The sequence below is a fragment of the Leopardus geoffroyi genome, chromosome D3, assembly GCF_018350155.1.
Source record: "Leopardus geoffroyi isolate Oge1 chromosome D3, O.geoffroyi_Oge1_pat1.0, whole genome shotgun sequence".
In the NCBI taxonomy this organism is placed as follows: Eukaryota; Metazoa; Chordata; class Mammalia; order Carnivora; family Felidae; genus Leopardus; species Leopardus geoffroyi.
Genome location: NC_059339.1, coordinates 6,155,274 through 6,181,053, shown reverse-complemented (window position 1 = coordinate 6,181,053; position 25,780 = coordinate 6,155,274). Strand labels below are relative to the sequence as shown.

General features: G+C 46.0%; 1 protein-coding gene across 1 annotated transcript in view; it reads left to right on the top strand.

Annotated features, from left to right (window-relative positions):
* Window positions 1-25,780, top strand: part of DNAH10 (dynein axonemal heavy chain 10) — a 147,364-nt gene that overhangs the window by 41,610 nt on the left and 79,974 nt on the right. The window contains exons 12-25 of the mRNA XM_045459666.1: window positions 39-209; window positions 2,945-3,121; window positions 3,870-3,995; window positions 4,844-5,016; window positions 5,468-5,619; window positions 10,495-10,659; window positions 11,277-11,484; window positions 13,237-13,393; window positions 15,626-16,102; window positions 16,205-16,363; window positions 18,322-18,438; window positions 18,523-18,625; window positions 19,298-19,476; window positions 23,406-23,617. Coding sequence (XP_045315622.1) covers window positions 39-209; window positions 2,945-3,121; window positions 3,870-3,995; window positions 4,844-5,016; window positions 5,468-5,619; window positions 10,495-10,659; window positions 11,277-11,484; window positions 13,237-13,393; window positions 15,626-16,102; window positions 16,205-16,363; window positions 18,322-18,438; window positions 18,523-18,625; window positions 19,298-19,476; window positions 23,406-23,617 — 2,576 coding nt within the window. The remainder of the gene's footprint in view (window positions 1-38; window positions 210-2,944; window positions 3,122-3,869; window positions 3,996-4,843; window positions 5,017-5,467; window positions 5,620-10,494; window positions 10,660-11,276; window positions 11,485-13,236; window positions 13,394-15,625; window positions 16,103-16,204; window positions 16,364-18,321; window positions 18,439-18,522; window positions 18,626-19,297; window positions 19,477-23,405; window positions 23,618-25,780) is intronic.

Sequence of the window (25,780 nt, the reverse complement as noted above, 5' to 3'; positions counted from 1 at the left end):
CTGACTTTTGCTTTCTTTTTTTTTTTTTTTTTTGTCAGGTTATTGAAAAAGAAGCAAAAAGTTTTATTGATGAATCTTTTAAGACACTTCGATCAGCTGAAGCAGCGTTTGACATGCTTCTAAAATTTAAGCACATTCGTTCACGGGACGCCATTAATCGGCAAATGATGATGAAATTTAATGATATCCTGGCACAGTATTGTAAAGAGGTAATTGAAAGATCGACAGGTGCCAGAGCAGTGGAAGGACACTGGGCAAAATGTGGAGAACTGAATGGGGCCATTATCTGTCTCTCCTATTCAAATTCAGAGAGACTGTGGAATTTTCCCCAGTGAGCATGTCACATGCCACAGATAACCAAAACAGAGTGGGTTTGTTTGTTTAGTGAGGAAATCCAGTAAGAATTTATCAAGTACAATATCATATACCTTACATTGTGATGGGCTCTGTACGAGTTTGTAGTTGTAATAATCACATTAATAACAGCAGAAGTCCTAGCTAACCGTGTGCCGAGATCATGTATGTATTTGCATATTAATTCAGAATAATGTATCCGGTGCTCACATATTTCCAGGTATGGTGTTAGGCACAGAGATAGGTAAATGAAACACAGATTTTTCCTTCAAGTACCTAGCGGGAGAAACAGACAAAAAAACAAAAACAAAAAAACCCAACTTATCATCTTATTCAGAGGATGAAATGAGAATATGTGAAATAATTTGGTCAACGTCAGTTAGCATAACACAAAGGGACAAACTGGTCTCCAGATATGTGGTTTCCTCTTGATGCGGTACCAAGAGACTATGAACTTTGTAGTAAAAACCTTTACTTTGTAGTAAAGGTTTGTTATTTTACGTGAAGCTTTGAAGGTCAGAAGTCTACAATGGTTGCATTGGGTTGAAAACAAGGAGTCAACAGGGCTGTAGCCCTACTGGAGTCTCTAGGGAGATTCGATCTCCTGGTTTTTTTTCCCCCCAGCTTTTAGAGATTCATGGCCCCCTTCCATCTCCAAAGCCAGCGATGGCTAGTCCCACTTCCGTCTGGGGAAAGACTCTGACCCTCTCTTCTGCCTCCTCCTCCCTTTTGTAAGGGCCCTTGTGATTACCTTGGGCCCACTCAGATAATCCGGGGTCATCGTCCTATTATAAGGTCAGCTGATTGTCAACCTCAATTCCCCTTTGTCATGTAATGTAGTAAATTTACAGATTCTGGGCATCGGGACCAGGGGATGCCTGGGGGATGGGGGGGGGGATGTTATTCTGTCTCCCACATCTAATTACCCACGTGAGAGTGTGGAGATGCTTCTTTTAAAATGCAGGTCCAGGGGCACCTGGGGGGCTCAGTCGTTTAAGCGTCTGACTTCGGCTCAGCTCATGATCTCGAAGCTCGTGAGTTCAAGCCCAGCATCAGGCTCTGTGCTGACAGCTCAGAGCCAGGAGCCTCCTTCGGATTCTGTGTCTGTCTGTCTGTCTGTCTGTCTGTCTCTGTCTCTCTCTCTCTCTCTCTCTCTCTCTCTCTCTCCTTCTCTCTCTCTGCCCCTCCCCGGTTCGTGCTCTGTTTCTCTCCTCTCTGTCTCTCTCTTTCTCTCAAAAATTAACTTAAAAAATAAAATAAAAAAATACAGGTCCAGACCATGTGGTCCACCAAGTCCACTTCTGGGTGTATTGAAAAATTGAAAAGAATGCTTTTTAAAATGTTTATTTATTTTGAGGGAGAGAGAGAGAGAGCAAGCGGGGGAGGGGAGAGGGAGAGGGAGAGAGAGAATCCAACCAGGCCCCATGTTGTCAGGGCACACCCCCACGCGGGGCCTGAACTCATGAACTGTGATAGATGAACGGATACATAAAATGTGGTCTGTCCATACAATGGAATATTCCCAGCCTTAGAAAGGAAGGATATTCTTTTTCTTTTTTAAATTTTTATTTATGTATTAAAAATTTTTTTAATGTTTATTTTTTGTTATTTTTTTTTTAACGTTTACTTATTATCGAGAGACAGAGCATGAGCATGGTGGGAGGGGCAGAGAGACGGGGAGACACAGAATCCGAATCAGGCTCCTGGCTCCGAGCTGTCAGCACAGAGCCCGACGCAGGGCTCGAACCCACTAACTGTGAAATCATAACCTGAGCTGAAGTCGGATGCTTAACTGACTGAGCCACCCAGGCGCCCCTTAATGTTTATTTTTGAGAGAGACAGAGCATGAGCAGGGGAGGGGCAGAAAGAGACGGAGACACAGAATCCAAAGCAGCTCCAGGCTCCGAGCTGTCAGCACAGGGCCCGACGCGGGGCCCAGACCCACGAACCGTGAGATCATGACCTGGGCCGAAGTCCGACGCCCAACCGACAGAGCCACCCGGGCGCCCCAAGAAAGGACATTGTGACCCAGGCTCCAACATGGATGAATCTGAAGACATTATGTTAAGTGAGATAAGCCAGTCAAAAAAATCCCCATGACTGTATGATTCCACTTACGTGAGGTGTTTAGAGGAGTCACATTCCCGGAGGCAGGAAGTAGAGTGGTGAGCACCAGCGGCCAGGGGAGGAGGAGGGGGAGATCGTGTTTCACGGGTCAGTGTGTCAGTTTGAGACCATGAAAGTGTGGGAGGTGGATGCAGGTGGTGGTTGTGTGACAGTGTGAATGTGCTTAATGCCACTGAAATGCATTTAAACGTGGTAAATTTTGAGGCGCCTGGGTGGCTCAGTCAGTTGGGCATCTGACTCTCGGTTTCGGCTCAGGTCATGATCGCACAGTTTGTGAGTTCGAGCCCCGCATCAGGCTCTGTGCTGACAGCTGCTTGGGATTCTCTCTCCCCTCTCTCTCTCTGCCCTGCCACCCCCCCCCCCATACATAAACAATAAAAACGTAAAGACCTACATCTCAAGTTAAATCGTTCTTGGCAAACATGCTGATGCATATCACAGACCACTTTTGATTGCTTTTCAGATCGACATAGTTAATAAACTCTTTGTTCAGAACCTGGACAACCCGCCACTGTGTAAGAACCACCCTCCGGTAGCAGGTGCAATCTACTGGGAACGGTCCCTGTTCTTCCGGATCAAGCACACCATCCTCCGATTTCAGGAAGTGGACGAGATATTGGAGAGTGACCGAGGAAGAGAGGTACGTTGCTTCCCCGGAGCTGTCGCCGGGCGTATCTCACGGGCGACCTAGAGCCGCCGGTGTGAGAAGCAAATCCTGGCCTGCGACTTCGAAGGCCTTTCCTGTGGTCCCTGATTTCAGGCTCATACATATGATCGTACACATGACATCTTCCAGGTAACAGGCACGTGGGCTTCTCCCTGAACTTGATTTTCAGCTTCTCTGGAGGGTGACCATCTTTCTGATAATACTGTTCCTCCCCCACCCATGGGGTTTTGAATGTTATATAGAAGGGGTTGACAAATCTTTTCTTGAAAGGTCCAGAGAGTAGGGGCGCCTGGGTGGCTCAGTCGGTTAAGCGTCCTACAGCTCAGGTCACGATTTCGCGGCTCGTGAGTTCGAGTCCCACATCGGGCTCTGTGCTGACAACTCAGAGCCTGGAGCCTGCTTCGGATTCTGTGTCTCCCTCTCTCTCTCTCCCCCTCCCCTTCTTGTGCACGCTCTCTCTCTCAAAAACAAATAAACGTTAAACATAAATTTAAAAAGGTAAATGCCGTTCTTAGCTCTTGGGCTGAGGTCTGCTGATCTCTGCTTGTCGGCCTGGATTTCAAGCCATACCTTCTCATACATACCCTGCAAAATTCTTGGAAATCTGTATACTTATTTTTGCAAAATGCACTAACATTTTTTTTTTAATAGAGTGAGACAAAGAGAGGAAAAGGTGTTAGATTTCTGAGGACAAACTGACGATTGCGGAGTTCTTTGACAGGTGAGACAGAAGTACTTGGAGGTGGGTTGGACAATGAAAGACTACGAAGACAGAAAGTATGAGCTGTGGAAAGAGGTAACGGAACAGGCCCTGCCGAATCTTATGAAGAAGAGTCTGCTTACTAAGGTACGTACTTCCAGACCCTTGTCCAGATCGTGGCGGTCAGGTTAGGTGATGGCGTCTGCGATTTTCTGGAGGTCTGGTTTGTCGGCACGGTTTGCCGTTGATAGGTATTTCCTAGTGGAAGACAAGAGAAGGGCCAAGGTTGTCCGGGGAGGAGAGGACAGGGGCAGAGAGGGAGGAGGCAGAGGCAGCATAAGGTCACGGTTAGGAAATGCGCCCGAATCCGGCAGCCCTGCTGACTCTGTGGGCGAGCGGCTTCACACCGAGCCTCAGTTTCCCCATTTGTAAAATGAGTTGCATCAGGTGACATCAACACACAAAGTATAGCTGAACCGGGTGTGAAATGGCTGACAGTTGAGCTATGGAAAAAACACCATTTTGCATGATTCACCCTTATGTACAGTGCTTTAGCCGGAGCCTCCTGCCCAGCGGACGCTCCCTAAAGAAATACTAGCCGTGAGGGAGGAGAGACCCGCGCACAGCATCTCTAGGTGTGTAGGTTCCAAAATGAGTGCAGAGGGCCAGACTGGAGACGGCTTGGGTCCCATCAAAAGGGGCAGCTCCTGCTCAATCCCGGTCTCTGCTTGTCAGCGTTCCTGGTTTTTCCAGGGAAGCCAGAATTCCGGATTTGCGTGCGATTGACCACTTTTTGGACATGGGTGGCTAAGTCGAATTCTTTAAACCCTGTTCACTGAACAAAATACGTGTCCTAGCTAGCTCCAGCCAGCCTCCTGGTCTATCAGGGCATCCAGGGCCCTACAATGATCATCTGCAAATTTACGTTGAAGTTGGGTCGTCTGGACCGCTTCTTGGACCGTCCTTGCCATGCCTGTGAAATGTCTCTTCCACAGACTTCTGCCACTGCTGATGAGGCTGCGAACTCCGAGAAGGGGGCCGTGTTTGTAATAAATTTTTCACCTGCTCTCAGGGAGATTATTAATGAAGCAAAGTACTTGGAACAGTTAGGATTCCCCGTCCCCGAGTTAGCAAGAAATGTTGCTCTCCAGGAGGACAAATTTCTTAGGTAAAAGGATTTGTCTCTTAAATCAACAGGGAACTTTTTGATCTCAGGACCCCTTTCTATTCCATTCCGTTAAAAATTATTCAGAACCCCACCCCCTCCTGCTTTCATTTGTCTGCATTTTATAGCTACCGGTATTTACCATGCTGGAAATTAAAACGAAGCAATGTGTGAACTGTGTGTCTATCCATTCACCTGAAAGTAACAATAACAAACCTTTATGTGTTAAAAAAAAACAAAAACAAAAAAAAACCAAACACTTCCTAATGAGAAGTATACCGATATTTTCCAGAAAAGGGAGTTAGTGGGAAGGTTGGCATTGTTTTAAATTTCTGCAAATCTTTCGATCAAAGTTTTAGGCTGGTGGAAGGTCTTTGGTAACCTAGATAAAGGGTAAGCTGTTTACGAGCTCTGTTGTGTGTCCTCATGTCAATGACTTTCCTGTAACGCACAGGTACACAGACGGAATACAGCGTATGCTGGATCATTATCACATGCTCGTGGGAAAGTTAAATGAGGCAGAGGCTCTGCTTCTCGACGACCATTCCCAGGAGTTGATAAGAGTGTTTAGGTCTGGATATAAGAGGTTAAACTGGAACTCACTAGGTAACATAATTCATCCTCCTATTCATTGCCTTTTAGACTTTGGAATGCAAAAAATATATGCTTGTAGGTTATTTTAGTTGAATTATAATCTTTGCATGTCTATAGACACGGTTAACACCCAGGTTTTGAATATTAATCATTTATATTTGGTGGAACTATGAATTCATCTCAAGGCTTTTGTTGGGACTGAAGACAAGATTTGGACACCCTGCTGACCCAGTGCTTTCTCCTCCAAAAATAAAGCAGACTTTACTGTTTTTCCTAATATTTTTCTATTGTTTTCTAATATTAAAATTTTTAATTTTGAGATAATTTATAGATTCACACCCAGTTGTAAGAATTAATACAGAGAGGTCCTGTTTACCCTTTGCCCAGTGCCCTGGCAGTAACTTCTTGCAAAACTATAGTACCACTCACAACTCGGATGCATTGACACTTGAGGCACAGAGCATTTCCATGCCGCAGCGATAACTCATGTTGCCCTTTTATTTATATTTATTTAAAAAAAATTAAGAAAAAAATTTTTAATGTTTATTTATTTTTGAGAGAGGGAGAGAGACAGAGTGTGAGCAGGGAGCGGGGGTGCAGAGAGAGAGGGAGACACAGAATCCGAAGCAGACTCCAGACTCTGAGCTGTCAGCACAGAGCCTGACGCGGGGCTCGAACCCGTGAGCTGTGAGATCATGACCTGAGCCAAAGTCAGACGCTTAACTGACTGAGCCACCCAGGCGCCCCTATTTTAAAAAAATTTTTAATGTTTATTTATTTTTGACAGAGAGAAAGAGGCAGGCAGAGAGAGAGAGGGAGACACAGAATCTGAAGCAGGTTCCGGGCTCTGAGCTGTCGGCACAGAGGCCGATGTGGGGCTGGAATTCACAAACTGTGAGATCATGACCTGAGCCAAAGTCGGACGCTCAACCAACTGAGCCACCCAGGCGCTCCACATGTTGCCCTTTTAAAAAAACTTTTTTTTTAATGTTTATTTATTTTGACAGAGAGAGAGAGAGAGAGAGAGAGAGAGAGAGAGAGAGAGAGAGAGAAAGTGGGGGAGGGGCAGAGAGAGAGGGAGACACAGAATTCAAAGCAGGCTCCAGGCACCGAGCTGTCAGCACAGAGCCCGACGCGGGGCTCGAACTCACAGGAGCGCGAGATCATGAGCCAAGCTGAAGTCGGACGCTCAACTGACTGAGCCACCCAGGGACCCCACATGTTGCCCTTTGAAAGTCCTACCCACCTCACTCCCATTCCTAGCTTCAACCCGTGCAATCGCGAGTCCATTCTCCATTTCTTTTTTTTTTTTTTTTTTCAACGTTTATTTATTTTTGGGACAGAGAGAGACAGAGCATGAACGGGGGAGGGGCAGAGAGAGAGGGAGACACAGAATCGGAAACAGGCTCCAGTCTCTGAGCCATCAGCCCAGAGCCCGACGCGGGGCTCGAACTCACAGACCGCGAGATCGTGACCTGGCTGAAGTCGGACGCTTAACCGACTGCGCCACCCAGGCGCCCCTCATTCTCCATTTCTATAATTTCGTCATTTCAAGAGCGCTCTATGAAGGAAATCATATATGCCCTTTTGGGTTGACTTTGCCACCTTAGCCTGATTCTCTGGAGGGTCGTCCAAGACGTTGCACATATCGGTAGTGTGTTCCTCGGTGCTAAAATCTCATGGTTTCAATGTGCACAGTTAGGTTAGCCATTCACCTGTTGAAGGATATCTGGGTTGCTTCCAGGTTTGGCTATGATGAGTAGATGTTTGTGCCATAAAGCCATTTGTGTGTGGGGTTTTATGTGAACATGAGTTTGATTTCACTGGGATAAGTGCTCAGGAGTGCAGTTTCTGGGTCCCATACTACTCGCATATTTAGTCTTTTTTTTTTTTTTTTTAATTAATTGCCGTGGAGCTGGCTGTGCCATCTTATATTTCCACCTGCAATGTATGTTCCACTTTTTCTGGATATTGGCCAGTATTTTGGTATTATCACTATTTTTAAAAAATTGTAGCCATCATGTAGCTCTGTGAGGATCTCGTTGTGGCTTTGATTTGCATTTCTATATTGGGGAATGATGCTGAGAATCGTTTCGTGTGCTTCTTTGCCATCTGTATGTCTTTTTTGGTGAGATGTCTGTGTTTTTGCCCATCTTCTAATTATATTGTTTGCTTTTTTACTTTGAGAGGTCTTTATATGGTTTAGATACTAGCCTTTTGTGGGATACGTGGTTTGCAGATATTTTCTCCCAGTCTGTAGCTTGTGTTTTCATTCTCCTAACAGCATCTTTTGCAGAGCAAAAGTTTAAAATTTTGAGAACCCCAATTTATCAAGTTTTCCTTTTATGGACCATGCTTTTGGTGTCAAGTCTAAGGACTCTTTTTGCCTAGACTGACATCCCAAAGATTTTCTCCTTTTTTTTTTTTCCAAGTATGTTATAATTTTATATTTTATAGGTAAGTCTGTGATCAATCTTGATTTTTTTTTTTTTTTTTTTTTTGTACAAAGTGTGAGGCTTAAGGTGAGGCTAATTTCTCCTCCTCCTCCTTGACTATGGCTATCAAATTGCTTCAGCATCATTTGTTGACAAGGGTGACTTTTTCCCATTAAGTTGCATTTGCACCTTTGTAAAACACCAGTTGGTCATATTTGTATGGGTCTGTTTCTGGGTTTTGTGTTCTGTTGATCTATGTGTCTGTAGCTATATGCTAAGTCTTGAAATTGGGTAGGTAGCCTGATTCTACCCATTTTTTCTCTTAAGCAAATTGTTTTGGCTGTTCCAGTTCCTTTGTTTTTCCATATAAATTTTAGAATAATCTTGTCTATATCTACCAAAAAATGCTTACTGGGATTTTGATGGGAATTGTGTTAACTCAGTATATCAGTTTGGGGAAAATTGATATCTGTACTGGGTTGAGCTTTGTGATCCATGAACATGGTATATCTTTCCATTTATTTAGATCTTTGATTTCTTTTTTTTTTTAATTTTAAAACATGTTTTTAATGTTTATTTACTTTTGAGAGAGAGAGAGAGAGAATATGCAAGCAGGGGAGGGGCAGAGAGAAAGGGAGACACAGAATCTGAAGCAGGCTCCAGGCTCCAAGATATCAGCACAGAGCCCAATGTGGGGCTCGAACCCAGGAACCATGAGGTCATGACCTGAACTGAGGTTGGACGCTCAACTGACTGAGCCACCCAGATGCCCCTGATTTCTTTCATTAGCACTGTGTCATTTTCAACATACAAGTTTTGTACGTGTTTTGTTAGATTTATGCTGAAGTATTTAATTTTTTGTTGAATGGTTGTAAATGATACTGTGTTTTTAATTTTGGTGTCCACATGTTTGCCACTAGTCTATAGAAATACGATGAATTTTTTAATGTAATTCCGTCTGCCCCCATGGCCTTCTCTGATGCGATCATGACAGGCATGAGGGGCAGAGACATTGGGGTGCCTCATCACAGTTTTATGAAGGTGGAAATCTAGGCTCTCCAGCTGGCTCTTACTGGAATGAGTTTGAGTGAGGTCATGGTTTTGTCTATGGAGTCTGGAGTAGAGCAGTGACCGTAAAATTTTCTGTCTTGCCAGGATGTCCCTTTCCTGGTCCTGTGGCTAAAGAGAGCAGGCTTCTTTTTGGCCTTTGGCATTTATGGTTGCCAGCTTCTTCAGCCCTGCATCTGAGATATAGAAGGAAAAAGAACCCAGGAAATTCATCACTGTGAACCCTTGGGTCCCAGAGTGGGGACCCAAGGTCCGTAGCCAGTTGGCTTCTCTCCACTTTTTAGAGTCTTATGTTTGTTTGATAGATAATGTGCAGGATTCTTAACTGTGATTAGCAGGAGGAATAAGGAAAAGCACATCTCCTCCCTCTTCCTGGAAGTAGAAGTTCCCTTTACTTTTTTAAAAAGGCCTTTTTGTTCTTCTTTTTCCCCCTTCTTCCTCTTTCCCTTATTTTCAAATCTTCTCCCTTCTTTTCTTTGTCATTTCCTTCTCTTCTTCCTATCCCCTTTGGGTGGAAAACGTATGTTTGGACTTGGGCTCCGGAGCTAAACCCCTGGGTTAAAAGTCCAGCTCCGCCCACGTGACTCAACCTTGTGGAGGCTCAATATCCTCATCTGTAAATTCAGCATAATATTAGTACCCGATTCACAGGACTGTTGTAAAAAATTGATGACAGAATAATATGCTTAGACCGCTATGTGACCGATCACGTGTTTAATCCAGGTTTACTATTCATATTATTCCTGGTTATTTTTCTTTCTTTAAAAAAAATTTTTTTTTTTAACGTTTATTGATTTTTTGAGAGCGAGAGAGCATGAGCACAAGCAGGGGAGGGGCAGAGAGAGAGAGGGAGACACAGAATCCGAACCAGCTTCCGGGCTCTAGGCTCTGAGCTGTCGGCACAGAGCCTGACGCAGGACTCGAACTCAGAGACCATGAGATCATGACCTGAGCCGAAGTCGGAAGCTTAGCCGACTGAGCCCCCCCATGCGCCCCTGCTGGTTACTTGTCTAAGCAGCAGGCCAAAGGCGATGTACGCGGATCAGGGTAGAGTGTAGGTTCAGGTTGGCATGCCAGTGAGAAGACAACAGAGCTGGACCTTCTGTTTCTCCTCACGGTGCTTTAGATGATGATTTACTAACATCTGAGCAGGAGAAATGTATCATTCAGTGACTCTGAGAACAGGGCTCCTTGTCCTAGTCCCCAAGGGTGCTACGTGGATATTTGCTACCACGAATACCCAAGGGGATGGAATGAACATGGTCTCTCCTGGGAAGGGATGCCAATGTTAACATTCTGGATGTCGGTTGGCAGGGTATGGACAGAAAGAGCTGAAAGCCAAGTATGTTTTTCTTTTCTCTCTCTCCCTTTTCTCCTTCCGAAGGTATTGCTGACTACATAACTCGGTGCAAACAGGCCATTGGGAAATTCGAGTCCCTTGTCCACCAGATTCATAAGAATTCAGACGACATTTCTTCCAGGCTGACGTTAATAGAGTCTGTAAATCTCTTTAAATATCCAGCAGCTAAAAGTGAGGAAGAACTCCCAGGTAGATATGATTTCTTATTTCTCTGGTTACAGAAGAAATTAAATGAAAGAACCCATTGGTCATGGCTGCGTGCGCACAGGCGTGCGCCCCCCCACCCCTCCTCCACGTTTGTTTAGGAATAAAACCATTCCTAAAGGTCTTAGTCATTTACTGGAAAGGATCATGAGTAATTCTTGCTTTTTGCCCTGTTTTACGTCTTGCTTAGTTTCACGGATCCCTGACTCTGTGGGGACCAGTAGTACTTTGGCAATAACTTCATAACAGTAACACAGATTGTGTTTTTATGGGCTCACGTTTACTTGTTCAAGCAACATCTTTTAAGCGGTCTTAGATGAGTCTAAAAGCAATTCAAGAAAAGCAAAATCACCCAGAGAAAATAAAAGCCGCCTTTTGCACGTGGTGTGCTTTGGCGCACGCAACGCACATCCCCGTGTTGTCATTTATTCTTTTACTTAGGGCGTGTCGTGAACTTTTGGTGTTGACGTATTTTCTGCCTGCGGTCTAGATTAGAGGCTGCTTTTGTATTTTTAAGATCTGCAGTTAGCGTTTGGATGGCTCTGTGAGTAACATCCCTCCCCGTGTTCACGAAGGACTGTAACCGGTGTCTTCCTCTCCAGGCGTGAAGGAATTCTTTGAGCACATTGAGCGAGAAAGGGCCAAAGATGTGGACCACATGGTCAGGTGGTATCTTGCCATTGGGCCTCTGCTGACCAAAGTCGAGGGTCTGGTCATCCACACCAACACAGGCAAGGCTCCCAAACTGGCCTTCTATTACGAATACTGGGAACATAAAGTTTATGACGTCTTGACAAAGCTCATCCTGAAGTAAGTCCACCTCGTTTCCTGTCGTGAAGGCAGTGTGCATAGATTAAGGGAGTTTATGCATAGGAGTAGTTAAAGGAAGGGTCACAGAGTGCAGAATAGAAATGATTTGGACGGTAAGTCTGCTTTCTGGTCAAAGAGTGCTCACAGGAGGGAAGGATGGCTTTCTAATTTGGCTCACGTTCTTGTCAGGCCCCTTAACGTTCGGAAAAGGAAATTATCCCTCGTGGGATCATTCTGGGAAGCCGCCCTAGGACATTCAATGTCTTCTATGTGAAGGACCCACGAAGAAATTTCTCTAGTGTCCCTTTTGAGCTTAGCCTCCTGAGAAAGTATTATTTTTCTTTTTGTCTTTTGTTTTTTGTTGTTTTGTTTTTAAACGGTGTGGATACTATGGATTGTTGACTTGAAAGATTTCCCTTTTCTCCTTGACTGCTAGGAAACTTAGAACCAAATTTGTAGCCTCAATGCAGCAAACGTAGAAGTATTTACGATTGCATTATCAGTTACGTTCTTGTGACTCTAGACTCTATACATACTCTCTGCATATATGTATGTATTTGAACTAACACGTATGAGAGCTTACTCTGAAGGCTCGTGTTCTACTCCTCTTACAATCTCACCCTCGTTTTCCGGTCACAGTGTGTTGGAAGATTAAGCGACTTTCTTAGCCTCGGTCACACACACACCTTGTAAGAAGAACGGCTAGGATGCGAACCTGGTCCAGCATCACTTTGCTAAACATCTGTGATACGTGTCTCTTTATTTTATCCCACTTTGAGTTTAGGGTCTCTTACTACAGTTAAAGCATTCTTGTGAGCTGCTGAAGTCCACTTGGGAACAAGTCGTTAATAAATAAAATAAATACCTTTGGTCGTCTTGCTTCCTGGACCCAGTTTGACAAATTTCACTAAGTTGATCCTTTACAAAAATCCGTTTTCTACACGTTTCATTTATCTTCTTCTTCTTTTTTTTTTTTTTTTTTTCATTATTGCTTCTTAGATTCCTGCAGCAGCTTCTTACACAGGGCACCTCCTACAGTGTTTCCTTTTTTAATATGCTATGCTTTCCCTTGATCCGTCTGTCGATCCGTCCGTCCATCCATCCATCCATCCATCCGCTCATTCACTCATTCATTCACTCACAGGTTTCTTAGATCCTGCGTGTGTCAGGCACCAGGCCAGACAGGGCCCCTCTCCTTCTGGATCTTTTCCATCCTCATAGGAGAGACACAAAACACCAGGAACCCAGACATAACCAAGATGATTTCTGTGAAAGAAATAAAGCGGCACAGTGTTTTGGGACAGGAAACGGAGTGGCCGTTGTAAGGGGGTGCTCAAGAAAGCCACCCTGAGGCCGCGTTCTAGCTGAATCCTGAGGACCAGGAGTGAGCCACAAGAGGGGGGCCCTTTCTGGGAGAAGACAAAGCCAGTTTTATGACCATCTTTCCCGAACCATGTGGAACAGCTTTTGGAAGGCATCACTGTTACTCAGGTGTCTTTCAACTAATAGATATTCACTTCCCAAAGGTGGAAATGAACTACATATAAGTATAGGCCAAAACGGGGGCACATAATAAAACTCAGTGCGCATTGCCTGCTATGACGCCAGAACGTCTTACTCCACACAGAGGGTTTTCACGTGTGACTTTTGTGACACCAGCCGTTTCCGTCAAGTGTTGGATATACTCCACTCCAGTGAGTCCTGGGTCTGTCTGTCTTTTTTTTTTTTTTTTTTTTTATTAACCCCTCTTAGGAATTTGCAGTCTTTTAATTCTTTAATCCTGGGAAACGTCCCTCTGTTCCAAACGGACACCATCCTGACGGCGCCCGAGATCATCCTCCACCCCAACGCGAATGAGATCGACAAAATGTGCGTCCGTTGTGTCCGAAATTGCGTGGAGGTCACCAAGGTAAGGGCGGAGGGGTCTGTGGATCCATAGCGGGGCTTGTCGCCGCCAGGCCCGCCGGCTTTGGGGAGCACGGGCTCCGCTCTGCTTCTTGTCCAGACTCTTGCCCTCCTCTGGGCTCCTCTTCCAGCCCTCGAGAGCCTGGGTGTCCCGAGGCCCCATCCAGGCTCCCTTTTCTCCTCTCCGTGTGATCCCGACCAGTCTCGTGCCTTTTAACGCCATCCTCGCCCAGACCTCTCCACCACCCACTCCGCTCTTCAAGTCTCTTGCCTCCTCGATGTGTCCCCTCCGACCCTGGTGTCGGCAGGTCCAAGGTGGAATTCTCGACTTCCCGTCTTGCACCCTGCCCCTGCCCCCGGTTTCCCTACTGCAGGAAGCGGCGCCCGCAGCAGCCCAGACGCACCAGCCGGGAGCCCAGGAGCCGGCCCCGATTCTAGGGTTTCCTCTGGTCCACCTCTGTCCCGCCCATCGGAGGTCTGGTTGACTCCCGGCATCCCTCCCCTGGACGATCGCACGTTTCCACACCCCCTCCTCCCCCACGGGGCGGCGGGGAGGGGTCAGAATTCTCTTTTTAAACCACGAATCACTTCACGTCAGATCTCTTGTGCAAACCCCCGGACGACTTTACGTTGCATTCGGACATAAGCCGAACTCCTCACTGTGCTCCCAGTCTGGCACCTGCCTGCCTTCCTGAGCTCACTTGCTACATCTCGTGCTCCCCCCGCGCTCAGCCCCACCGGCCTCCAGCAGCAGCACTTTCTCCTCCTTGAGATGGTTACGTGGGGGCGCCTGGGTGGCGCAGTCGGTTAGGCGTCCGACTTCAGCCAGGTCACGATCTCGCGGTCCGTGAGTTCGAGCCCCGCGTCGGGCTCTGGGCTAACGGCTCAGAGCCTGGAGCCTGCTTCCGGTTCTGTGTCTCCCTCTCTCTCTGCCCCTCCCCCGTTCATGCTCCGTCTCTCTCTGTCTCAAAAATAAATAAACGTTAAAAAAAAAAAAAAAAGAAATGGTTACGTGAACTCTTCCCTCTGCCTGGAAATTTCTGCCCCCAGGCTTTTCCCTGATGGCTCCTCCTCGTCGTTCTCTATCCGATCATCCGTTCCATCTTCTTCCCATCACCTACCGCTACCTGACCTTTTCTTATTTCCTCGCTCATCTATCCATGACTCCCTTGTGCCACTAGAATGCAAGGTGCATGGGAACATGGACCTTGTGTGTCTGTCCACCTTTGAATCCCCAGCACCTCCAACAGCATCTGGCACATAGCTGGCTCTCAACTATGCAAATGGGGTCAAAGGAGTGTCTGTTGGCCAATAACCCATAGTTTGTGTCTCACCAACAATGGGAAAATGGGGCCATTTTTATGGATAAGGGATGTCACATCCCCCCAAGACACTAACATTTTCTCTTTACTTGGTTTGTTCAGAAGGTCAAATATGTTTCAGGCATTTTTTAAAGCATAAAAGTGAGTATAGATATAGATAGGGAAGTTAATTTAACTGTACTTGGAAATTAATAAATTTGCATATATTTTATAATCTATGCAAGTAAAGTTGTTTATTAAACCTCAGTTATGTAAATTCTCTTACGTTATACCTTTATATAACTGCGTCTTTGAAGAGGGAAACAAACAATTTCCAAGGAGTAAATAAACAGGAAAGACTCTCTGTGAAACATTCTGGGTATTTTTAAATTTTATTTCATTAAAAACATTTTTTAATGTTTGTTTATTTTTGAGAGAGAGACAGAGCATGACCGGGGGAGGAGCAGAGAGAGAGGGAGACACAGAATCCGAAGCAGGCTTCAGGCACCGAGCTGTCAGCACAGAGCCCGACGTGGGGCTCAAACTCACCGTGGGGGGCTCGATGTGGGGACCGTGAGATCATGACCTGAGCCTAAGTCGGACGGTTAACCGACTGAGCCACCCGGGCGCCCCAACTTTCTGGATATTATTCACAACATTTTATACCAATTTAACACCCCCCTCACTAGATGGATTTGAGGCTCCTGGTGAAGCCTGCATTATTTTATGTTCATAAATGCTTTCTTTCAAATGAAAAAGAATTTTTACCTGTCCTTTCATAAAATGTCAGAAATGTACTTCCTTAACAAAAATCAGCTTTTTTGGACGAGGTTCTGTTACTGGCGAGACTTACTCCCGAAGTCACGTGACTTTATGCCTAGGAAGCAAAATAAATGCTGAAGTGCTGTCCTTTTCCCTGGTTCTTCTTTGACCAGCATTTTGTCCGATGGATGAATGGCAGCTGTATAGAATGCCCTCCTCAGAAGGGGGAGGAAGAAGAACTCGTTGTAATAAGCTTTTACGATGACATCTCCCTGAACCCTCAGATAACTGAACAAGCCGTCATGATCCCCCAAAACGTCCACAGGATTCTGATCAGTCTTACGAAGTACCTCCAGAAATGGAAGAGGTATCGACCTCTCTGGAAGCTGGACAAAGCCATCGTGATGGAGAAATTCGCCTCCAAGAAACCTTCTTGTGTGTCCTATGATGAAAAGTTGCAGTTCTATTCCAAGATTGCCCAAGAAGTCATGCGCCACCCCTTGGTTAAGGACGAGCATTGCATCAGGCTGCAGCTGGGGCCTCTGGCGAACACGGTGCAGGAAAACGCCAGGTCCTGGGTGACCTCGCTGGGAAAGCTTCTCAATGAGTCAGCCAGGGAGGAACTCTATCACCTCCACGAAGAGATGGAGGTATCGCTGGGGTTAATTACACTACTTCTCGTGAAAATCACGTCTCCGTTGGGGACTGTGCTTTCTAGGTTTATTTGGTGTCCTTTGACCTCTCTTTTGCAGAGCCTGGCCAAAAACCTGAAGAAGAGCCCCAGTACCCTTGAAGACCTCAAGTTTGTCCTTGCAACGATTGCAGAAATTAGAAGTAAATCTTTGGTCACGGAACTGAGATACAGGGATGTCCAGGAGCGATACCGCACCATGGCAATGTATAATCTCTTTGTGAGTGGACAGTTTCCTTTCTTTAAAAGGATTTTTTTTCCATGTGTATTTATCTGAGAGAGAGAGAGAACATTCAGGAGACGGGCAGAGAGAGAGGATTGGAAGCGGGTTCCGTGCTGAAAGCAGAGAGCCCGACGCCGGGTCCGAACCCACGAGTGGTGAGATCGTGACCTGAGCCGAAGTCAGACGCTTAACTGACTGAGCCACCCAGGCGCCCCATGGATTTTCTTAAGCATTTTTACAGTTGGGTTGAATTCCAAGACCCTTTTCAGAAATACTTCTCAACGATGACTTTAAGTAATAAAGTTTAAATGTAGAGCAACCCCACAGTTATTCAGAATAGTGAAAACAGATTATTTCTTGATCTGGTATGGCCCAGGTTGTGTTTTTCTTTGGAGATCATGTCAATTCTCCCCCTCACCTCCCTCTGTTTCTGGTGTTAATTTCCTTTAATAGAGGGCTTTCACAAAATAAGCGGGAGGGAGGAGAGTCGGAGAGGATTAAGATGATAAAAGATATGGGTAGCGGTAATAATTCAGTTGCCTTTATTACAGTTGTTCAGGGTGGTTCAAAGGAACTTTAGAAGTCCCTGGAGGAGTTTGAGGGGGCCTGGCCTCTCCCTGAAACTGTATACAAAATTTCGCATACTGTGCCTCACATTCACGCAGAAAGAATCAGCTGGAGAAACAAACTTAGAAGAAGCAAATAGCTGGCGTAAGTCTGCACCTGCATCAGACTTGTATTGCAGCCTTTACGTTCCTTGACTGCTCTGAACACCTTCACCGAGCAGTCACCCTGAAAGCTAGAGATCCTCTCGTCATAAAATTGCACAGTATGCAAAATGTACACTTTTAGAATTAAAATAAAAGTTCCCAATTTTGTCTGTTTCCTTTAGTTTTTTACTTTTTTATTAAAAATTTTTTTTAATATACATTAAATGTATACATTAAATGTATTCAATGTTGTTTAATACATTTATTAAATAACATTTAATAAATAAAACGTTTTTGTTTATTTTTGAGACAGAGACAGGGCATGAGCGAGGGAGAGGCAGAGAGAGAGGGAGACACAGAATCCGAAGCGGGCTCCAGACCGAGCTGTTGGCACAGAGCCTGACGCGGGGCCCAAACTCACCAGCCGTGAGATCATGACCTGGGCCGAAGTCGGACGCTTAACCGACTGAGCCACCCAGGCGCCCCTTTTGTTTCCTTTATTAAGTAAAATTATTTGAAACTCCATTAGGGTCTGCTTATATTGTCTGTGTGTCTCTTGGTTTCCTTCGAGTCATTTTGATCCTTACCTACCTGTTATTTCTGATTGAGTTCTGGACATTGTACATGACAAATTTGTAGAGAGAGTTGGAGGCTCCAGATGTTATATTTCATCAGGGGAGATTTCTTTTTGCTTCTGATAGACAGCACAGCTAGATGCATCAGCAAGCTAAGATAACCTTATTTTAATTAGGGATTAAGTTGAGCTGAAACTGGGTCCTAGTTTATGAAGGGCTTATCTGTCTACGGTATCTCTCTTTCTATCTGTGTTACCTGCTTATTTTTAAAAATGATTTTATCCTGATTTTGTTTTCATCATAAATATATAGTTTTTCTTTCTTTTAAAAGATACTTATTTTTGGGAGAGCACAAGCGAGGGAGGGGCAGAGAGAGGTGGACAGAGGACCTGAAGCGGGCTCTGCGCTGACAGGCTGACAGCAGCGAGCCCGACGCGGGGCTTGAACTCACGAACCGTGAGATCATGACCTGAGCTGAAGTCGGGTGCTCAACCGACTGAGCCACCCAGGTGCCTCAAATATATAATCTTTCTAATTCAAGCAGTTTTTTTGTGGATTCAAATGACCGAGCCTGCTGTTGTCACAAGTGGAAATCCCTGGGCAGTAGCTTTGACCGGAATTTCAGTTCCAAATTTCTGGCCATTTATTGTTTGTCCTGTTTCTTTGTCAGCCTCCTGATGCAGAGAAAGAACTGGTTGACAATATTAAAAGCATGTGGTCAAATCTGTTCAATGAGTCCGTGAATGTGGATCATTCTCTTGGGGGCATAAAGAGAACGTTCACAGAGGTACCTTTTACATTTTTTACTTTCTGAGTAAAGATATGGACAAATGCCCGTCGGGATAAATTAATGCAACCCTGCCCTTTGCAGATTACTCGAGGTGAAATATTAAACTACAAACAGCAGATAGAGGAATTTGCAAAGCGTTTTTATCGTGAAGGCCCTGGTTCTATTGGTGATGATCTTGATAAAGGTAAGAACATTCACGCTGGGCTTCCTGAGGTAGCGGAGTATGTTTTGCTTAAGGATGTTATGGGACTACGGAATGGAGCGGTGGTTCTTAACCTTGCCTGTACACTGGGTTCACCTGAGGATCCTGACAAACCCGGTGACTCCTGGCGTCCAGATCCAAATAGTCTAATTCTCTTGTTCTGGGTGGTGGGGTGATCTGGGGGGGTGATCCAGATGCCAAGACTTTTAAAACTCTCATGGGAATCTAATGTGCAGCCCAAGTTGAGCCACTTAGAGGGATAATGTGAAGGAGGCAAAATTTTCTCTTAAAACAATTTTTTTTAATGTTTATTTTTGAGAAAGAGAGAGAGAGAAAGAGAGAGGGAGAGAGTGTGCGTGGGTGAGGGGCGGAGAGAAAGGGAGACACAGAATCCCAAGCAGGCTCCGGGGTCTGAGCCGTCAGCACAGAGCCCGATGTGGGGTGCAAATGCATGGACTGTGAGATCATGACCTGAGCCGAAGTCAGACGCTTAACCGACCGAACCACTCAGGCACCCCAGGAGACCGAATTTTCTAACTGGAGAGTTTTGCATATGGACCTGGCCGTCTGGTTTCCGTTAGAAAGAGAGAGAAAGCTGTGGTAATTCTAAATGTGTCTTCCTGGATGGCTTCTATTTATTTACTTATTTGCCAGGAGTAGAACTTTTAGCCATTTTTGAAAAGGAGCTCACGAGACATGAAAAGAACCGCCAGGAGTTGGCTAATGCTGAGAAACTTTTCGATCTTCCGATTACAATGTACCCAGAGCTGCTCAAAGTGCAGAAGGAGATGAACAACCTGAGGATCATTTATGACCTCTACGAAGCGCTGAAGGTGAGCGTCCGCCCACAGACCCCGCCTCCCTGAGGTCAGTGTGTGAGAGTTGACTCGGCCAAGCGGCCAAGCAGGTTTTGGTGCCGCCGTAATTAAGAGCCCCGGGCGGATTTCATGGAAGCTCTCGCTTTGGCTCTTGGGAAGTAGTAACTGCCAATGGATCCGGGGTCTCCATTTGGGGTGATGGGAAAGTTCTGGAGCTAGATGGGGGTGATGGCTGCACAGCATGGTGAATATACTCGGTACCGCCGAATCGTACATTTAAAAGTGGTTAAAATGGTACATGCTGCGTTATGTGTATTTTTCCACAATAACAAGAAAGAAAATTCTCTTTGCTGGTTGGGGCTTGGTTAAGGAGTGGGGTGAACCATTTAAGAAATTAAAAGAAATTAAAAGTAGCAGATAGCATGACATTTGGATGCCTCTCTTTAACATATGTTCCCGGTGCAAATTTGTACCATTCCTTTATTCATCCCTCTGTCTCTTCACTCTGTTCTGTACAGCCCAGTGCTGTGCTGGTTGGGAGTAGGGTCCAGAAAGGAGGTGCGTCTGCTCATCCCACTCCTGCCCTTCTTGAACCCCCAGGAGAGGCTGACTGCGTTAGTCTGGGTTCTTCCAAGAAACAGAACCAATGGGCACCAAACAGATTTATTATAAGGAATCGGCTTATATAGGAATGGAGACCGGAAGTCCCAAGGTCTGGGGTCAGCAGGCTGGAGACCCAGCACAGCTGATGGGGTATCTCCAGCTCAGGTCTGAGCTTGAAGGCAGAAGACTGATGTCCCAGCTGGAAGACAGGCAGAGAGAGAGAGAGGATTCTCTCTCACTCAAGTTTTCTCTCTAGCCCTTCAGTGGATTGGATGAGACCCACCCACAGAGGGGAGGGAAATTACCTTTACTCAGGCCACTGTTTCAAATGTTAATTTTACCCAGAAACACCCTGAAAAACATTGTCCAGAATAATGTTTAACCAAATATCTGGGCACCTGTGGCCCAGTCAAGTTCACACATAAACTTAACCATCACACTGACCCACGAGTGAATCGCCATACTGCTCTGATATGTGACAGGAATATGGTAGACAGAGTGCCATGGGGCCCAGAGGGGGAAGGAGGTGGCCCAGGGAGGTGGCCTTTGAGCAGGACTCTGAATCAGTTTTTTCCCCGGCGTGGCCATCGGATTTGGGGCCCATCCTACCCCAGCATGACCTCATCTTATATCTGCAAAAACCTGACTTCCAAATAAGATCACATTCTGAGGTCCCAGGGGGACATGAATTCTAGGTGGCGGGGGGGGGGGGGCAAGCTTCAGCCCCCGTACACCCGGGAGTGGGATACACGGAGAAGGAGAGGGGCCGAACCTGGAGCACTCCAGCATTGCATACCACGGGCAGATGCCCGAAAAGGAAGGGAGGACAAAAAGTGGCCTGGGAGGTAGGATGGGGGACAGACTGACGAGCGTGATGTCTCAGAAGCTGAGTGACGAAAGCGTTTCAGGGGGTGGGACTGTCAACTTGCCGTGCATCCGATCAAGTGGGAGGGCGATTAGCAGTGACCACCGCGTCTCACGTCATGGAAACCACTGTGACCTTGGAAAGAAACGTCTCGATGGAGCGGTGGTCGTGGACGCCTGATTAGAGTGAGTCCGAGGGATTTGTCCACAAGAAAAGGAAGCACAGGTCCCCGCAAAGACGTTTATATGAATGTCCACGGCAGCTTTATTTGCCATAGCCGAGGACCAGAAAAAACCCAATACCCCCCAGGTGGATGGCTAAAGAAACTGGTACATCCATCGCGAGGAATGCTACTCAGTAGTAGAAAGGATTGGACTGCTGATGCGCCGGGGCGACAACATGGACGGGTCTCAAAATCTTCTTGCTGAGATTTAAGATCGTACATCCTGGATGATTCCATTTACCTAAAATTCTAGAAGGGGCCAACGAACTTATCACGGCAGAAAGCAGGGCAGCATTTGCCCGGGGATGGGAGGGGGGTTACAGAGAGGCGGGAGGAGACCTCCGAGAGCTACGAAGGGGTTCACGATCTCGACTGTGGTGACGGTCCCGTGCGTGTGCACACAGGCCAGAGTTTGCGACATTGTGCCCTTGGACACATCCAGCTGTGTCCGCACGCCAGCCGATCCTCAATAAAGCTTGAGGAAGAGAGAAGGGGAAGAGAGGAGTCAGAAACCCCAGATCTGGACAGCTTTTCCAATGTGTTTTGTGGCAAAGGGAAGCAGAGAACTGAGGAGCTGTGTGTGGAAGGGAGGTGGGGTCAGGATAGTGTTTTTAAGACGGGAGAAATTAGAGTGGGGGTTCGCATAGTGATCCAGTAAGGAGGAAACGTGGGTGAGAGGAGACAGAAGGGAGACTTCCTCGAATGATGTCTGGTGTCCATGAGTTGGTGGGAAAGGGTGGGGTTGGGACGTGGCCTCAGGTGGGAGGCGGGTGTGGTCATACGGGGAAGGCAGAGCGTGTGCATAGAGATGCTTCTAGTGGGAGATGTTGAACGTTCGGTTATGATTATGTCGGTTTCCCCGGGGACGTGCACAGCAAGATCATCAGCGGAGATGAGGGCAGGGGGGTGGCTGGTTGAGGCTAACAAGGCAGGGGTGAGGTGGTGGTCTGGAAGAATAGGCCCCAAGGGAAAGTCGCATTAGGGCCCTGGATTTAGACTGAGGCCAGTGAGAGAGGCTGAGTGTCCTCAGCCATCATGGTTGGCTGCCCTGGTGTAGGTGTTGAGCACTGAGGAACGTTGAGTGTCGAGGAGCGGATTTAACCACAGTTGTGGTTTTCCAAACGTACTTGGTGAAAGAAGGGACGAGAAAGAGTGGAGGGAAAAAGGCCTTGTAATGATTGCCAGGCTGTAGGTTCAGGCGTAGAAACTCCAAGAAGTACTTTGGTTTCTTTATGATTTCATTCTAATTTATCACTTACTGAATTTTTGCAAAAAAGAGGTAATAAATTTGTGGGTGTCATCTCAAAATAATTCAGAAAGTGGGGCACCTGGGTGGCTCAGTCAATTAAGCATCCACCTCTTTGATCTTGGCTCAGGTCGTGATCTCACAGTTTGTGAGTTCAAGCCCCGCATCAGGCTCTGTGCTGATAGCTCTGAGCCTGCTGGGGATTCTTTCCCTCCCCCCTCTGTCTCTGCCCCTCCCCTGCTTGTTCTCTCGCTCTCTCACAATAAATAAATAAATAAACTTAAATAAATAATCCAGAAAGCTGTTTGAGCTTTTAATATCTTTTTAGAAGACCAAGAGGTGAAAAATAGTAAATGCATCTTCAGGTCCTTTATACCTAAGTCAAAAAAAATTAGCATGTGTATATTTCATCAATTAACACAGTTTTCTGTGAACTACATTTTGTGACTCGAAGCAAATCCGTCAAGCCTGGATGTCACCGGTTGCAAATGCAAATGATTCGAGATGGTAAATTTCACGCAAGACAGCACTTCTTATGTTAAATCTCGGGAAAATACATCATGGAAGATCTTTTGGGTGTGATAATCAGGAAGGATTACCTAAATTATAAGCGTTTTGTAACCTTAGCTGCTTTTTTCAGGAAAGAGAAGCACGTTAGCATCACACCTGAGTGAAATACTTGCTTTAAGGTCTCAGCAGCTCCGTGATTTCAGAGATGCCTGTTTCTGATTTTATACTTCTCATTTTCCTCCCTTGGAAAGGAAGACATATTTTTGGATTCCACACATCCTTTGAGACAGCATTATTTTGGCGGGACCTTGAAAAAGTTGGAATTCTTTTGTTTGTATTTTGGAGCCTTTAACCAATCATTCCTTTGTGAGTCTGAGGTTTTTGTGGCCAGATGGGTGATGATATCTGAAAAGGAGGGAGCATGACCACGTGTTGAGTAGCGGCTGTTCCGGTCAAAGGCAGTTTTGTTACTGGGACTATTTCTTGTCCGTTTCTAGGTTGCAAAAGAAGAATGGTCTCAGACGCTCTGGATCAACCTGAATGTTCAGTTCCTCCAGGAGGGAATTGACACTTTTCTCAGGTCCCTCAGAAGGCTCCCCCGGCAGGTCCGAAACCTATCCGTGGCCTATCATTTGGAAGCGAAAATGAAGGATTTCAAAGACTCAGTTCCTTTACTACTTGACTTGAAGCACGAAGCGCTAAGAGACAGGTTTGTTTTGTCCTGTTGGCCGTTGTGGAAGGGGTGGGGGGGAGTTTTAGTTTAAAATCTATCCTTGCTTAGGTCTGATGACAAAGTACAAGGTTTCAACAGCAATGCAGAATGCTGAAATATGCAGGTAAGAGTTTTATGGTATTGTTTCCATGTGAAGTTTCTATTCAATTATCAGCTGTAAGGATTCTCTAATTTTTTAAACTTGTTTTTTTAAATCTTTTTTTTACAGTTTATTTCATTTATTTATTTATTTATTTATTTATTTATTTAGAACGTGCACGCGCACGCCAGTGTGGGAGAGGCAGAGAGTGAGGGGGGGGGGGGGGGAGAGAGAGAGAATCCCAAGCAGGCTCTGCACTGTCAGCTCAGACAGAGCCTGATGTGGCTCTTAAACCCACGAACCCTGAGATCATGACCCGAGCTGAAGTCAAGGGACGGACACTCGACAGACTGAGCCACCCAGGTGCCCCTCTCCTATTTTATTTTTTTAAAACAAACACTGCCAGATATAAACTCGCGTTCGTGGATGCTTCATTCTACCGGTTTAGAAAAAATAGCAAGGGGTCTAGATCAGCGCCATCCAGCAGAAACACGTGACCCAGACATGTCATTTAAAATTTTTCCAGCAGCTGCACCAAAGAAGTAAAAGAAAATGGGTAAAAATAATTTTAGTAATATATTTTAACTAGCCCAATATATACAAAACATTATCATTTCAACCTGTAATCAATATGAAACATTACTCACAAGATATTTTATGCTCTTCTCCAAAAAATATGTTGCAACCTGGCATGTATTTTATGCCTACAGAATCTTTCAGTTTGGACCCCCCCACAGCTCAGATGCTCAATAGCGACACGTGACTTGTGGCTGCCATACTGGACAGAGCAGGTGTCGCTGGTTTTTCAACGGAATAACCAGTCCTGAGGGTGCGTTGGAGGAGATTCGCTCCTCATTTGTCCGTGATGGTCCAGACGTGGCCCCACACGGACAGGGATTAGTAGGAGCTTTGTGAGTCACGTTTTCTCTGCCGTGATCCTCTCTTCCTCCATCGCGTTTCCCAGCATGTGGGTAGAGGGTCACGGAATGGCATCCAATGATGTCATTCTGCTCAGCAAGAAAGCCATGCCAGACAGTTCCCTTCCAATCCTCGTGATGACGCCAGTGAGTAAGCCTCTCTTCGGTGCCAGGTGCGTCTCTGACATCTCTCTACACCCGTGGATCTCCCTTCAGCAGGCGCAGGTGGCCCTCAGGCCCGGGGCGACATGGGTTCTAAGCCCGTCTTTGTCACTGTTCTACAGGGCCACTTGGGCGCTCACTTTGATCTATGCGTTCCTCAGTTTTCCCAACTAGATAAAAGAAGTATTTTCTAGCTAAAGTTCCCTGTTCTTTTGACGCCACAACCCAGTGCTTCCTAGACTTAGATCATTTCTTAACCGTTTTTGTCCCACCTCCGCCAATATCACGTATACTGTCACTACTCTGTTTGTTTCCCATCAGCTTATTTTTTTTTCACTCGAGTGTGTTCTAAGAAGAAAGTTACACCACCATTATAAATGGGAAACCAAAAGCTTTTGCCATGAATAGAAAGCAATTATAAAAATAAAAAACATTTAGGGCCTCCTGGGTGGCTCAATCGGTTAAGCGTCCGACTTCGGCTCAGGTCATGATCTCACGGTTTGTGAGTTCAAGCCCCGCGTCGGGCTCTGTGCTGACAGCTCAGAGCCTGGAGCCTGCTTCGGATTCTGTGTCTCCCTCTCTCTCTGCCCCTCCCTGACTCATGCTCTCCCTCAGTCTCAGAAATAAACAAACATTAAACAAATTAAAAAAAAAAAAAAAAAAAGGCAAATCCGCAGGCCAAATGCAAACCTTAAAAGAAGACCAGATCGGGTGGAGCGCTTTGTGCTCACTGCTTCCGCGTGCACAGATCCTCCTGCCTGTAGGGGATCCCTTCTTACTGTCTCCATCACTTGGTGGTTTTTCGCATAGCTCTCAAAGGAATTTGTGATTATTTAATGCACAGATTTGTGTTAGCGTGTGCTGGCCGTGTCCCCGAGGACGTGGTAGCCTTCCCGTGGGCAGGAGCCTTGCCCTTTGTCACGGGCACCTCTGATGGCTAGCTCACTGCCTGGCGCAGATCTAAGAGTGAGATAAATTCTG